At 44.1% G+C, this 15,426-nt stretch overlaps 1 protein-coding gene across 25 annotated transcripts in view; it reads right to left on the reverse strand.

The window, feature by feature from the left end:
• LOC6735278 (heterogeneous nuclear ribonucleoprotein L) overlaps window positions 1-15,426 on the reverse strand; it is a 109,089-nt gene that overhangs the window by 13,390 nt on the left and 80,273 nt on the right. For 7 of the 25 annotated variants that reach the window (XM_039292127.2, XM_039292121.2, XM_016181531.3 and 4 more), the window contains 5 exons: window positions 15,006-15,053; window positions 6,822-7,003; window positions 6,569-6,661; window positions 1,206-1,481; window positions 942-1,146 (listed from right to left, as the gene is read on the reverse strand). In XM_039292127.2, coding sequence (XP_039148061.1) covers window positions 942-1,146; window positions 1,206-1,481; window positions 6,569-6,661; window positions 6,822-7,003; window positions 15,006-15,053 — 804 coding nt within the window. Of the gene's footprint in view, window positions 1-941; window positions 1,147-1,205; window positions 1,482-6,568; window positions 6,662-6,821; window positions 7,169-15,005; window positions 15,054-15,426 lie in introns of those variants that run through there. The other 18 variants (XM_016181522.3, XM_039292123.2, XM_039292124.2 and 15 more) reach the window with 5 other exon arrangements.

Raw genomic sequence — 15,426 nt, forward strand, 5'->3', positions numbered from 1 at the left:
GGTCTGGTCTATGCATTCGTGCGATTGTGTTTGCGTTCCTTACACTTTTAATTACTATTTACCATGCACTCGAGCAACCCTCGCAGCAGCATCACAAATGCGCCAACGACAAATAATCAAATCGAGGATATCGACAATTTATGCATGAGCATTGAACAGTCCTGTTGGCCACTTTCCTAATCGATTTCACCAGCCTTTGTGTGTGTAAGCTGTTTTTGAGGTAACTACTTTTCTGCCTGAGCAAGTGCAATGCTAAATATTCGGGATGTCAAACGAATATTGCCCATGTAAACATGCTCATAAAACGCTAGAGTTTGCCGAATAGTAATTTGTTTTTGGGCGACCTGCTGTTGGTGAAATATTTATGCGAAAACTTTATATCGGTCGTCAACCCATTTGTAACCGAGCCGCGAGTCCTGAGACTAATTGTTAGAGAAATCCTGCCAGCGGGTTTGGTGGGCGGTTGGTGCGACCCATTTATGAATAACTGCAAACTGAAATTGTTTATCTTAATTACCAAATTAAAATTTTCATCGCAGGCAGCGACGTTACTAAAAAGTTTGTTGCCCAAAAAACAACGCAAAGAAACACGAAAGGTTAAAGTTTGCATTGGTGGATGGTGAATGGTGTTGGTTTTCCCGTTCTGGGTGCTGGGTGTTGCTTTCCGGTGGCATTGGGGGTGTGATATTGACGTGCGGCTGCTGCACAACAGCACAAGTCGAAAGGCCATGCAAAATAGCTGCCGAAACTTTTGACTGCGAGTTTTTGGGTGGGCGAAAAAGTTATGTTTCCTACTTATTGGGGCGTGAGATGCCAAGGATTTTAATGAGAATGAGAGAGAGTGAGAATTTTGTGTAACTTTTTTTTTTTTGGTTTTCGGAAGGGTGGCCACATAGATTTGACTTTCTTTTTAATAACACTTAAACACAACACTATCTCACCTTTACCCTCAATAGGCAGATGGTTGCACTTCATGATAGCCAGTACTGCCTGCGAGATATTGGAAAATTCGATCAGTCCGGACGATGAGCGCTCGGTCTTCAAGGGGAACAGGCGCACCGATGTGGCGGGCACATCCTTGATGTTGAAGATTCCAATCAGTTGGTCCTCGGTCAAGCCGGGCGGTGTGTTGAAAAAGTGCAAAATCTAAACGAGAATTATAGTTAATTATGATCATATAAGGCGATGACTCGGCCAAATCCTACCTTGCTCGGTGGTTGAATGCGATTCTTGCTAGCCTGGGCCGGCGATAGGAAACGATTGTTCTTGGAGCCGGTGTACTCCTTGAAGCTGGGCGAATGATCGGGCAGCAAGAACGGGTTGATCACCTCGGATAGGAAGTTCTGCTTGGAGAAAGCGATCTGTATCTTGCCACCAGTGCCCACGGGAATGTTGTTCAAGTGCTGCACGCAACGCTCAACGGCCACAGCGTCGCCCATTTGCACCATGGCGGTGCCCTCTTTGGTCTTCAAGAACTTGATCTGCAAGGAAGGGATGGAGGTGGAAAAATCGTAGTTAAATCTCATATCATATTTTCGCCATAATTGTTGCAACCCACAAGTGACGCTGGTCACCTGCCACGTTCACCTCAGCACAATTTAATTACGTGCCCCAGCTGGCCGGCACTATGAAGTTTATACCCGATTCCCACACTATGTGTATATCGCCCTGCCCAAGGGTGACTCGGGCTGATTGAATTCTCTTGTCGCTGTCATCTCTCGCACTTAACCCAATATTTCAGGGGAGGGCGAGGGGGAGGAGAGCGGAGTTCTACATTTTCATTCAATTCAATTTAAAATTTCCTTCAAACGCAATTATATAACAGAATGGCGTCCTTAATTCTCCATTCATTGTGTGTAAGCACACGTGTGTGTGTGTCATATGAGTGTATACGCCCATCACAGCCACACCCACAATGGTTTTAGCCGTGCCCTGCCTCATATTGGGTCATCAAAGTCAGTCGTGTACGTGCCCAATAGCCAAAAATAGCTGTAAAATATTATCATTGCCTGTGATTTTCACTTGACAAATATTCGAAATATCATTTGACACTTTCTTGTATTGTTATGTGTATAGGAAATTGAGAATGCTGAATACGCAGAACTTGCAGCTGAGTTTAATTGGATTGGAAGATTTCTAAGAAATATAAGATGCTTAGATACCAAGGAGAAGACTTGGATAACCATTGGCTTTCGCTCGTAATCCTTCACACCTCGCTGCCAGCATTGCGTTATAAAAGTAATTGACCATAATAATTTAGCCAGAGAGTAATTACAAAAGAGCCGGGAGAAAGTGAAAATCAATGGAAATGCTGGCGGCTCGGCTTGGATAATTCGCCCGTTCATTCACTCGCTTCGTTGGTTGGTTGACTGACTGCATTGGCAAATCAATTTTCTGGCCGCCGGCAGGCATTGAACTCAGTGTGGAGCTGCCTTTTGGCCAAAAGCTGAAACGAGTTTTCGCAATTGACTCGGCTGTTGGTCAGCAAAATGGGGAGAAGTGGACAGAGAGCACCTGTCCAAATTGGACGACGGCCGCTGCAATTTTGTTTTTCAAATGCCTCAATTTGGCGTATTGATGTCGGGGTTTTCAGTTTTTTTTGCTATCTTTTTGCACGCACTGAGAATTGAGTTTGGCATTTAGTAAATTTTTCGCCAATTTGATATATTTTCCACTCGGTTTGGGGTCAACCGAATTTAATTATGACTGCAGGCAGGCACTTGGTCAAGTTAATTGCCAGTTTGAGCCCCACTGCGCAGGCAGTAAACAATTGTAAAAACGTCAAGATAGGCTCCTCGGGGCGATAAATTCAATACTCTTTGCTGCACAAATTATAAGCTCGTTTAATAAATTATTCAATTATTAAATATCACCCATGTCCTTGGCATACCCAATTACATTATAATGAACTGCAAACATTTCAAAGCAAACAAAGGCAACTGCGGACGGGGAATGGCGGTCCGTATGTAAATGGGGCAAACAATTTGCTTATAATTAAACCAAACCCCCTGACACATCCGCATGCAACTATTCCAACTAAAGTGGGCCGCAATCAAAATAAATACGCCTGAATGGAGTACAAATGGTAAGAGGGTTGGCTGGCTGGAAAAACCAAATAAAAACTAAATGAGGCTTATCGAATTCGAATACAAATACGAATACGAAACTGAAACCGAAACGCAAGAGCGAGACACGAAACGGAATCATAAAAATAAAGAAATGTATAAAAATAAATATAGACCATAAATCAGTCAAGCAGAAAGCGAACAGATAGCCCTGCTGAATCCCCCAGAAACAAAAGGATAATGAAATTACGAACATGCAAACATAAGGCCACCATACATACACTGCAAATTTGAATCTAAACGAAAGAATATGCATCATATTCTTCTAGTACTGAGTGGGTTTCCCAATTCCATGCTATTTTTTTTCAGTGTATATAAGCGCTAGCCAGCAGGATTCTTTTGGCCAAATCAAAGAGCGCTTCATGGCTGGCTGGTCACTGCTGGATGGTCAACAGCCGCAGCCGCAGCAGCGGCAAACATTCGGTGCGTGTCTAATGAGCTGTGCTGTACTACGCTGCTCAGTCACCCCCCTAGACTTTGCCCCACAGCCCCGCCGCCCACTTTGCACCCCCTTTTCACGACCCCTAATGCGACGCCACTGCGTTAATTAAACTGCGACCCTCTTTCGCCCGAGATCGCTTTGTTGTGCAATGTGGCATGGTGTCTGCTCTGCCATTTGATTTAATTGCTCACGCGCAACTCAAAAGCAACAGCATTGGCTGACTGACTGACCTATGCTGCCCCCCACCGTCCACCAGTCGAACTGGGTGCCCAAAACACACCCCCCACATTGTATCTAAATGTTTTTTTAATGTGTATTTAATTGAGTGCGTGTATTTCGCTTTGGCCTTTAAAGGACCCACCCCAACTCCTGCTCCCTATTTGAGTGCTCCCCAAAACCTTTGAACCTGCCAGCAGCTTGTCGATGAAGTTCTCTTCCTGTCCTATTTTTGTCATGCCATTTAACCTGAAAATCAATTTGATGATGACTTCATCGCCCGGACCCAGAAATAATTAACCAGATTGCTTCGCTGGGGCGGAAGGAAACTGCTCGGCAATATTTTCATGGGCTGGGAAAATTGTGGAAATTACAAATCGCAAAATGCAAACACAATTCAGGGAATTCCCTTGGGTCCCTCGTGTTTCATATTTGACACATTTGGCAGCCAATATCGACACATATTTTTCGGGAGGTTAATCAAATTTCTTACAGTAAAATGACTATGCCAAACCCTATTAGGATCAACCTATTGAAATCATATACTATGTATTTCCGTTCCCTTGAATCCAGCAGGCTATTATTAGGGCATTCGGACTTCGTTCAGCATATTTTAGGGAAGACACGATCCGGAATGTTTTTCCTTGGGAATCCCATTAGCACTAACACATGGTGTGATGAGATGCTGGGTGGGTGGGAAGGAAACTCATGCAACGGCACTTTGATTGAGTGGCCATCAATTTCTCATTCGCAATTCAAACATGTCGGCCCATAAACTCACAGATACATCCAAACATACCCACACACTCGCAGCACATCAATATACATATGTACCATCCCATGCCCATCGACTTTATAATGAGGCAACAACCCTGGCTTTTCACTCTGTGTGAACTCAGTTGCATAGCGACAGGCGCAGCGAACCGAGCATTTTCCGATGGGGGAAAAAGCCTGGGCAAAAAACGAGAGTGGGCCAAAAAGCAAAAGCGAGTGGGTGGGCGGCACAAGAAGCAGAATGTATGCTTTTGGCTTAGCCCACCGACCGTCCGACCGACCAGTGAATAATGTTTGCGCATAATCATTTTTAATGGCTAATGAGTAGTTTCCGTCTCGGACAGGAAGTTGGCAATAAATCTGACCCTATGGGCATTTACTTTCTCCTCATCCTCTTTCCTTTTAAGCCGGGGTGCAAGTGTCAGGAAAAGAAACTGAACTAAATGGCCGCGCCTTGAATTATCGCTCCCACCCACTAAAGTAATGACCAAATGAGTTCTTTTGCGAACATTGTGGCTGCATTGGTTTGAGTAAAAAATGAAAGCAAAGGTCAGTTAAATTATTCGCTAATGGAGGTCAGTTGGTATATGCACGAAAAAAAGAGAAAAACAAATAGAGGGGAAGTGATGCAAATCGATTTACAATCGTGCACGAATCCCTGCAAATGTTTTTTCTTCACTTTCATTTGCTTTTTATTTTTGGTTCTCATTGGCTAATCCATTGCAGTAAATCTCTGTAAAATACTGTATGAAATTCGCTTTCCTAATTAAAGGCAACCCAAACATGGAAAAAACAACTGAAGCCCTGAGAACTCCCCTTAACGATATAAATCCTTTGAAGGATTGAAAAAACTTACTGCTCCCAGCTACTTCAGTGTGTGCAGTGAAAGTGGTTCCTGTGGTCTCCTACAGTCGCCTTGACTCGCTTTATCACAGACATAAACTAAACAAAACATGTCAGGGAGCCACCAGAAGCCAAGTAAGGGAACCATTCTGCCCCGTTGTCCTTGGCGAGCGCAATTGTCAAAGGACACACACGCACACTAGCTTGAGGGGGCGGATTCATAGTAGCAATAAAGTGAAAGCTATGGCACAACACACCAAAGAAGTTTTTAGCATTTGACTTTGATGTCGGTGGCACTCCCCACAAGCTCATTGTTCGGTGGGTGGTTGCGTGGTTGGGTGGCATAGATAGCTGCACTAAATGCTCCCCAAGCGAGTTTTCCTTTTCGCCCGACTTTTCGACTAACAATGAGCACATTCTGAATTGCCATTCGCCAAAGCTTTTTAATGGATTCTTTTTTGGTCGTCATCGTGTTTTGATTTACAAGCCAAGGCTTGCCAATCGTTTGTCCATTTCTCGAGAAGTAAGGGTTAGGTTCTTTCTTTGTACCCCCACAGATAAAGCTGATGACGCTGCACTGATTGCTGTCCCGAGGCGGTTCCCTCCAGCACACACACATTTGTACATAGGAGGAGAACCGAAATGCCCACACATGGCGGGGATATTAATCTAAAACGCTTTATCTAAATGTGTTTTGCCAATCCAACTGGCCCATCGTATACAGCCAAAGGTTCCAACTGGCCTCGGTCCTTTTATTGCCTCTCGTTTTATTTGCACTTTTACAAATGGCACACAGACACAAAGTGGTCTTGCGGTTGGATTTCCCACTCAAAAACACCTTTTTTCCCCCAACGGCCGATATTTCGCAGCAAAGTGCTGACAGCCAAGCAAAACGGCGGCAATGAAATGCGTATTTCCGCCTTCTTTTTGTCAGCTTTCTGGCTAAGTGCAAGTTGAGGATATTTCCAACATTGCTTTCTCTCACCAAAAGGTCATAAGCAAAAGGGTTTAAGGGGAGAAAGTGGTGTGTGTCCCTTAAGTGGTGGTTATTTGGATGTCAATAAGAGCGCTCTCTTCCCATATTTTTAAAAGGCTTGTGTATATTGTTTTAGCTCTTTAAAAATATTACAAAATCCCGGAAAAGTAAATACAAAAGGTTTCCACTTACCCGTGCCACGTTGCCGTACAGGCAAACCAAATTGAAGAGCTTATCCGTGTTGGAAGTGTCGTGGTCCAGGCCGTAGACCATCATGACGGCGCCCTGCAGATTCGGAGCAGGAAGATGGCAACGAAAACAAGAGTTAATTAAAATTCGGTCTTGGGACGTGGGCGGATGTCAAGATCAGAAATTGTGGACAAATAACAATTGTATTTTTGCGCACCACCTCTGGAATCTGGAACGTGGCAAATGGAATACTCACCTGAGCCTGTCCTTGCGGTGTGAAGGCCACCGGAGCATTGCGTCCGGGCACAACACCGGCGGGCTCCTTCATCAGGCCAGTGGGATGGATGGCGGCCCCCTTCCAGTTCTCCGGTGTGGTGGTGTGATATTCGGGGGCACCGAATGGTGGGAAAGCGGCTCCGGGTCCCAATAGCGGTGGCTCTTTAAATTGATAAAGATTGTGCGATTGAGCTGGGGCAACTAGTTGTTGGTGGTGGTGAAGGTGTTGTGGATGTGGTTGTTGTTGTGGTGCTAGTTGATGTTGTTGTTGTTGGCGGAGGTGGTGTTGATGGGGAACATGTTGTTGTGGTGTCGGCAGTGTTGCTACTGCGTTTTTGTACAATTTTGTGTTTTTTTTGGTTATTCAATGCATGCAACAACAATGAGCGATAACAAATTAAAAATGAAACGAAACAAAAAAAAAACATTTTTGGTTAGTAGTGCCAATTGTACATAAACTAAAACTTAAAGCTAGCTAAATAATTGTTGCATGAGTGTAGGCTTTGCTCCGAGGTTACCAAAAGTTGAAGAGTTCCTCTTCTCACCCCTAATATCAAAATCCCAAACCGGAAAGGAAAACCACGAAGCTCGGCTTATAGACATAACTCGTAGACCAAGGGTGGATTTCCACGGGGGGTTGAGTAGTGTGCTGCTGGAGCTGGAAATTTTTGGCTGCGGTTTGGGAAAATGGTGGCCCCTTTTATGCCGGCTGCGGTTTGGCATGTAAGTTAATTGAATTTTTGGCAGGCGTAGGAAAAAATGTGCAGAATATACAGCCCAGCTAGTTGGTCTACGGGATTCCGTTTTGTGTTTTGCTTTGCTGGCCGGCCAACCAAAGAGTGGCATCAAAATGGAACCACTCGGTGTATTGGTATTATCCCATTCCAGCCAAGGCAATAAAAACGACGCAGGTTGAACCACAAGCATCGCAAATCTGCCGACGTCTTGTAATTAAAGCGAAAACTAAGAGAAACTACGACCAACTGCCAAAATGTCGCGGCAAATATGGCTGAGACAGCTCGCTAGTTGGCAGGCAGGCATTTAATTAAGTTTAAAAGTGTCGCCAGGCAGACACACACACATGCTGCTACTTTTTGGCCTTGTTTAAACCAAACACTTTAACCTAATCACACTCGCAAAGTTGAGGGAAAAAGTGAGAGACGCAGGTAGAGAATCGCGCTGGAAACTCAATTTGCATGGCGCTTGTTATGCCAAAATGGCTGCCCGAGTTGCCATTTCGGAGCTGTTTTTGTTTTGATTTGATTTAGTTGCACCACGTCGTCCTGCCAGCAAAGCCAGCAAACTCTGTGGCTTCGCAATGGGGAGTCAGTCGTCGAGTAGTAGTATTCGTCCTCTCGTCACGGCTGGTTTATTTTGGACTTTGGGGCTACCTGACAAAATATTTGCATAAAAATCCATACACACACACACGGTCGGTGAAAAGTTAGGCCAAAAAAAAAAAATGAAAGAGTGGTTGAAGCGAGAACCAGTTGGTGTTTGTGCAAAAATTCTGCCACTTTTATGTTGGCTGTCCACTGTTTTTTTTTCGCGAATGAGCGGAGGAGCGAGTCCAATGCAAACAACACAAATTGATGCAATTTTTCACAAGCCCTTAATCCGTTTGAATTTACGTGCGAATTTTAAAGCGTTTCGCCCCCAAGGAAAACTTGGCCTAGGCACGTTTCAATACACCAAAACTTGGCCATAAGTAAATAATCCTATGCCAATGGCGCCTCGGGCAGTTTGGTTAAGGAAAATGTTTGGGTTTCGGCCCCCTTTTTCCATCGATGCCGCGCCCCCAAGTCAATAACAATTTCGAATAAACCAAGGCCCGGCCAAAAACATAGTTATTCATTTCAAGTGCGGGAGCGCCCGCTGGTTGGGCTTTAATTGAAATTCACCGCCTTGGCTGATTTGCTGCAACACGGGGCGTATGCGTGACGCCAGCCAAGCGAAATTGCCAGCCCCAGCTTCCGTTGTTTTGCCCCCTCCGCACGCCGAAAATCCAGTTTCTTGTGGGGGGCAGTGGGCCAGTCAAGAAAAGAAAATCACGCCCCCGGCTGGACGAAGAAGAGGAGGACCAACACTACGACGTAGTCGGAAGCGTGCCTAAAATGTTTAAGCATTTGGGGAATTGTTGCATGCAATTGCTGGAAAATGCTTCACACGCAAGGCGTCGAAAAGGTGGAGCGCGCTGGTGTAGAACTGAGCAGGTGTAAATTTTCACCGCGCACAAATTATTTTAGATTATGTGTGTTCGTCGAGCAGGCGGAAGTTGGAGTTTAGTTTCGTTTTTACGAAGTATTTAGTGTGAGTGTGCGCGCCAACTAACCGCAATCATTTGCATACAGAAACGTTGCCATGTGGATTACGTATACGACACGTGTGTCGCGATTAAGTGCTTTGTTGGTTCGCAATTAGACAACCTTCGTTGTCCACTAATATAAATACACACGCGCGGCTAGAAATTCAACATTTTGTTGGTTTAGCGCAACTATTTAAGTAAGCCATGCAACAATGCCTTGACAACAAAACAAAATAGATGGGGCACAACAAAGAACGCATTTCTTCCTCCAAAACCACAAAGCAAGCTGCACAGAAATCCATTAAAACCCAGCCTCAATGTGTGGGTGAAAGTGGGTGCGGGGGGTCGTACCGAAAGCTAGGTAAATAAAAAAAAGTACGCATGCTGCCACAGTTCTGTGGGCGGTGACGGGTGGTTCACAAAGTATTTATGCTGCAAATTGTTGCATACTTTGTGTGGCATATTGGCACACTTTGTCAGCAGGCAGGCTGGGAAAACTGGGGATTGGGAGCAATAGATACAGCCGGTCCAATGCACAGGGTAATGGCTGGCAAACAAACAACATTCTCCACCCGCCCCCGGTTCCCCTTAATTGCAATTTGCTTAAATGTATGCTACAATATATTTCAGCTGCAGTTTCAGCCCTTTTCCAAACCCACCTTATCTGCCCGGCGCGTTCAATGATTTTCAATTTGTTAGAGTCAACTTTAGGAGAGCTCGATGCGGAACTGTACTGCGAAATATGCCAAGAGTCACCCGTTTATCGTGCAGCATGCACAGAGTGCCACGCCCAGTCCAAACGCCCCACAAGCAACCCCCTTTCGCAATTTCTACCCTGTTTTTCCGACTCGCTCGCTCGTGTGACATTAATTTTCCCCCAACGCCCCTCGACTTGCGCTCACATCTTGCATAAACATTTCCATAAGCAGCTTCAAAATTGAATTTGTTTTCATAAGCAAAACTATTATGTTGGCAAAGAGTTGGTCCTGTGTGTGACATGATAGCAGAGCAGAAGCGATGAACCCCAGCGGAGAGCTTATAAAAAATAATCGTAATGGAGCAGAGATAGCGGGAAAACGCTACTACTACTACTACTACTACTACAACTACATCAACTACTGCCACATGTAAGCTAGCTGATTATGTGACAATGCCCCTGATTGGTTTTTAATGTTCCGAAAAACTTTTGCTCCACTTTTCACCGCTCGTGGCAGCTGGAAAAGCGCAGTGCTTAAGCCTTTAACTGAATATAAAAGTCAGCGGAAATGCCAATGCTTATCAAAAAGAAATCAAATGGCACGGAGACAACGACCCACGGCAATGAGCCAATTTATATGCGATACGCGAACACCATTCCTTCGTGGAAATTAGTCCGATAAGCAAGCCGAAACCCACGAAGTGGTGGGAGCAAAAGGATTGCGTACTTTTTACGACAGCCTTGGAGCGGGAAAATAAATTTGTGCTCAACTCTCGTGCTCGTGAGCTTAATTACGTTTACGGTGGATTTGAATAATATAAACGCATGTAATTGCCATTATTTGCTTATGTACTTTCTCCTCCACTCTTCTAACAAACAGACAAACACAACAGACAACGCGGCCAAATACAACATAATTAGAAGCAGCTGAGCAATGGCATCCTGCTTATAAGGATTTATAATATAATTCATAATCACACGAGTGTACGGGCGAGTCGCACTATGTGGGTGTTTGCTTAGCAAATTGGCACCGCTTGGCCTTTGCCTTCGGATTTGGCCAGGATGAGGGGCAGAGGGACGACCTCCTCCGATGGCTTCGCCTAATTATCGCATTGGTAAACATTTGACCACCCCCGATGCCTTAATGGCATGCAAACACATATGCAATCAGTACCCGCACAGCCACGCCCACGCCTTTGCCAGCCAAACGCCCACTTATCGGCTGGAGAGTTCTTGACTACAAGCTCTTGAGTTTTTAGCCCTCCTCTCGAATTACTCAATTCGGTCGACGGACGATGCAGTTTGGTCAAGAGTGCAAAAATAAATGTTGAGTGGGTGACATTTCGAGAGCTCAGGGTTCTCAATGCGATATAAGCCGGCTCGAGAGGGGCACTACAACTTTAGTGGCCACCCTCGTTGCAAAGGCGCTTGTTTGTTGTGGTTGATGTATTGACTTTGTGGGGGGTGGTGGCATAAAGGCGATAGCCCTCCCACTTTCAATCAAACTCCGTTGCATGCGACATTTTGAAGCGTTTTCCTAGTTAATGGAGCTCCGTGTGTAAATATACTCAGCGCATTTATGCTATTCATATATAATATATATTCGCCAAACTATCGAAGTCTGAGGAAAAATTCTCTTTGAATTGCGCAGCCACGCTCTTATAACAAACTTAGTTTTCGCTTTGATAAAGTTTTTCCACGCTGTTTTTCCCGCCTTTATCAGACGGGCGAAAAGCGAAAATCGATAATGCCATAAAAATATAACAAACAATAAGGAAAAAAAGAGCCAGGCAACTATGGCAAAGTGCGATTTGCGATGTGCAGCTGGGAGGACAATTTCGATATTGTAATTTGGAAAATTGCACGTTTCTCTAAGCGGAAGATGGATAGGGGGCAAAAACTGCAAGTGGCAAACGCATTAGCAAAATGTCCAATTAATTGCTTTAGAAAATTACACCAAAAGTATACGAGCGCGGCTGACAAAAAGCTGCCAGCGTTTTTTTATTCCTCCTTTTTTCTCATCCCCACTGGCCAGATGCTAAATTAATTACAAATTATTAAGGGTAGAGCACAAAAAGCAGAGAAAAGAAACAAAAAGTGAGATGTAGCAGCCGTGTCCTGCATAAATTAGGCAGCAAAATGGTGGACTTTTTGGTTCATGAAACTGCAAAGTGTCCGTATTAAAGAAAATCATTAGGCATATTAAGTGGCAATATTCGAGTGGTCCCCTTTGGGAAGCCCAATTTAAATGCAAATATTTAGTAGTAGCAATAATAAGGACCCACAACCTGTCGTCTCACAAACGAATCAATTGCAAAAGTAATCAAAACGGCAAACAATAAAGCCTTCAATAATACCGCAGGACGCTGATGAATGGCCGGCATTACGGCATTACGGCATTAAGGATTGCCAACCCAACTGCTGAAGGGAAATTTAAAACTTCGAGCTCTTCCGGATATATTTCTCCATACCATATCGGCCAGTCGTCGTCGTCGCAGTCATCAATCACTGGCTTTTGATTGAAGATAATCGACGCAATATTGCGTGGAGTGGCAAAGTTACCATATCCTCCCTGCCAAGCCACCCACCCCACCGACAATTTTGGCTCAATAGTTTCCTTGCGAAAGGACTGCTCTGTCCATTAGCGCTCGTTAGTGGGCCAGATGGTGCAGGAGGAACAGGGAAGGGACTGTGTGGTGCTAACGAAAGTTCAGCCAGGCGACGACAGCGACATTGTCCTTGTTCGACACGCCACCTAGCGACAGCTAGCGGCAACATCCAACTCATCGCTAGCTGCGTGCGCCGATGTTGACAACAATTTGATTGATCGTCTTTGATTGATGGATGTGGATGTGCCTGTGCTAAGGCGGGTGCTTCAGAAGCAGCAACAGCAACAGCATCCACAGTACCGGCGACTTTAAAAATCCATTTGCAACTTTTATTGATGCCCAACATAGATTTAATTATGCCCATCGCTCCAGCGGCCGCAAACGGTTTTTTCTGAGCTCTCTGGTCTGCCAATTCACTGACCGCAACATGACACAATTTGTCATTTTCAATTTATTGAATTACCATAAAATGCGAGCGACACAATTTATATTTTTCGGACATGCGGGCTGCGGTTGTCGGTTATTGTTGTACATGTTGCTGCTGTTTTTCCAAATGATCTTTCCTGCCTACCAGCGAAATTATTGGATTACCCTATGAATTTATTGTGGGAAGATGTCCGCTTTTTTTTCTCACCGCGGGTGGGTGGAGAAACCACAAGATTTACGGCCTGTCAGGCGAAGGTTTGTGCGTGGCGTTAAAGGGAAAACAACAGAAAGTTAATTTAATTAATTTTATCTGCCGCAAAACACAATTACTAAGCCAAAGTTTCGAGGAGAACTGCATTAGGCGAAAGCAAATATTGGGCCACAACGAAAGGAAACCAAACAAAAAGGCAACGAAATGCGCTGTCAATCAGCAGAAGTAAGCCACAACAATCAGGCCCAAAAGGCAAATACAATGCCACCCACTTCATGGCAATAATGTCAGCAAATTAAGCCACTACAAATACACATACGACCAAAAAAAAGGGAGATATGTGTACGATTGTACATTATTTTTGTGCAGAGACAACAGATGCCGACGTTTTTGGCCAGGGTAGAAAGATAAACAAACAAGTCAAGTTTGCCTTCGTTGGCCCTGGCAACCCCGGCAGACGCGGCAACCCTGGCTGGGGAGAAAATCCCGCGAATATGCGAATTTTCCCGGTGCCATTTTGAATGAGTATGCAAATACTCGGTGGCATATTAACTAAGTGATTGGCGGACGGGACGGATGTGCGTTTAATGAACGCCCACATAAATCTTCGAGTGACTCGGTCGCTGCTAAGCCCATGGAAAACATTCTAAGTGGGAAATCTTCAGAAGGCAACCACCATAAACATGTCAGGCGGAGGCGCACACACACGTCCCATTGGTATTTTTATGTATTTTTAAGTGTTTTTCGGCCGTTTCCCACCTGCACAGAGAAAAAGCGACATCTGCCGCACAAATTGCGATGGTGGTGGTGCGAACAGTGGGCGTGGCACCGCTCGTATTGGACGGACTCTCGAAAGCGGAACATTTATAAATAAATATATAAACGAACGACGAGAGCAGGAAAATAAGAAGGCGGAGAGACAGCGACCTCTTGCGAATGTAAAGCGAACATTTTATTTTAGCCACTTTGAAATATATTTTTAGCCAGGCTGTGCTTTGCCACCCGCAACCGCCGACGGTTGCTTGCAATTAAAATTAATTTATTTGGCAATTATTGGCCATTGAAAGCATTTATTTTAATTATGGTGCAAATTTGTTTCGCCTTCTTGGTCTTTCGCTGTGTCGTGTCCGGCAATTTCATATTTTTATGACACCATCCCATGGTTTGGGTGGTTGGGTGCGTTTCTTGGTGGCGATTAAGAAAATGAGCCATAATAATAATTGACTTGCACCTTTCCCATCTTAAAACCAAGCTAGCCCTTCAGCAGCTATGAATGAGCATTGCTTCTGCATTGAAAATTATGCAAATGGCCAAAACAATGCCAGAAATTAGAATAAATAAACGACCTTCAGGAAAAATCGGGAAAAATCTTAAACGACGCTGGGCGAACAGCAACGTCATCACATTATAGAAATGTTAATGGAGCTCGCTATAAACAGAAGAAAAGCACCGAGAAAATGCAATTGAAAATTCATGCAAGACAAAATATGCAAATTGCATCTTTCTGGCCAGCAGGAAGCTGGAAGAAAAACCAAAACGATCCGATCCGAACGGAACAGAAGCGAAATTGATTAATGGCAAAAAATAAATTTCGCATTGAGATGCAAATTCGGCGCTGGCATCTTTTGATCTTTATATTTCCCTGCCCAAATGCATTGTTTTATTTTGTAATTGAACTTTTACCCAAGCCCCTTCTTTCTCTACCAATTGGAAATTAATTTCGCCGTTTACATTTCATCGCGAAATCTATCGCCCCCTACCGTAGCTTTTCAACTTTTGGCCCCCGGACGATTGATTGATTGATTCGATCTGCAAATGTTGATGTACGTGTGTATTTGTTTGGGATGTGTTGCGTGTGTGCGTGTGGTATGTGCGCGTGTGTGTTTGAAATGTGCTCTAGTTTCAAATGTACTTACGGCTCTCAAGCATAACAACATTTTCGGGTATAGAAAACAGCGACTTACCTGAAAAGACAAAAGAAAATAAATTGGTTAATGATTTATGCAATCGTTGAAAATGGCAAAAAATATATATGGTATATTTTATAATTCAAACAGTGAGTGAGTAGTACAAGAATTCAATTTGAATAATTCATCTGTGTTAAACAGCGTTTAGCGACAAATGTTGTAAGGGTAGGGAAAGGGATTCATAAGAATTACTTGCTTGGCAACGTCAAAGTTTTTCAACATTACAAAAAAAAAAACCCGAAAGTCATTTGATTAATTTTTGCCAAGTCACAATTTTTTTGCTTAGTCACTACGACTACAACTACAAATGCAATATTTGTATGTTCGTAGGATATTTTTATCAAAGATATTTATTTCTGCAAACATCTGA

The sequence above is a fragment of the Drosophila simulans genome, chromosome 2R, assembly GCF_016746395.2.
Source record: "Drosophila simulans strain w501 chromosome 2R, Prin_Dsim_3.1, whole genome shotgun sequence".
Lineage (NCBI taxonomy): Eukaryota > Metazoa > Arthropoda > Insecta > Diptera > Drosophilidae > Drosophila > Drosophila simulans.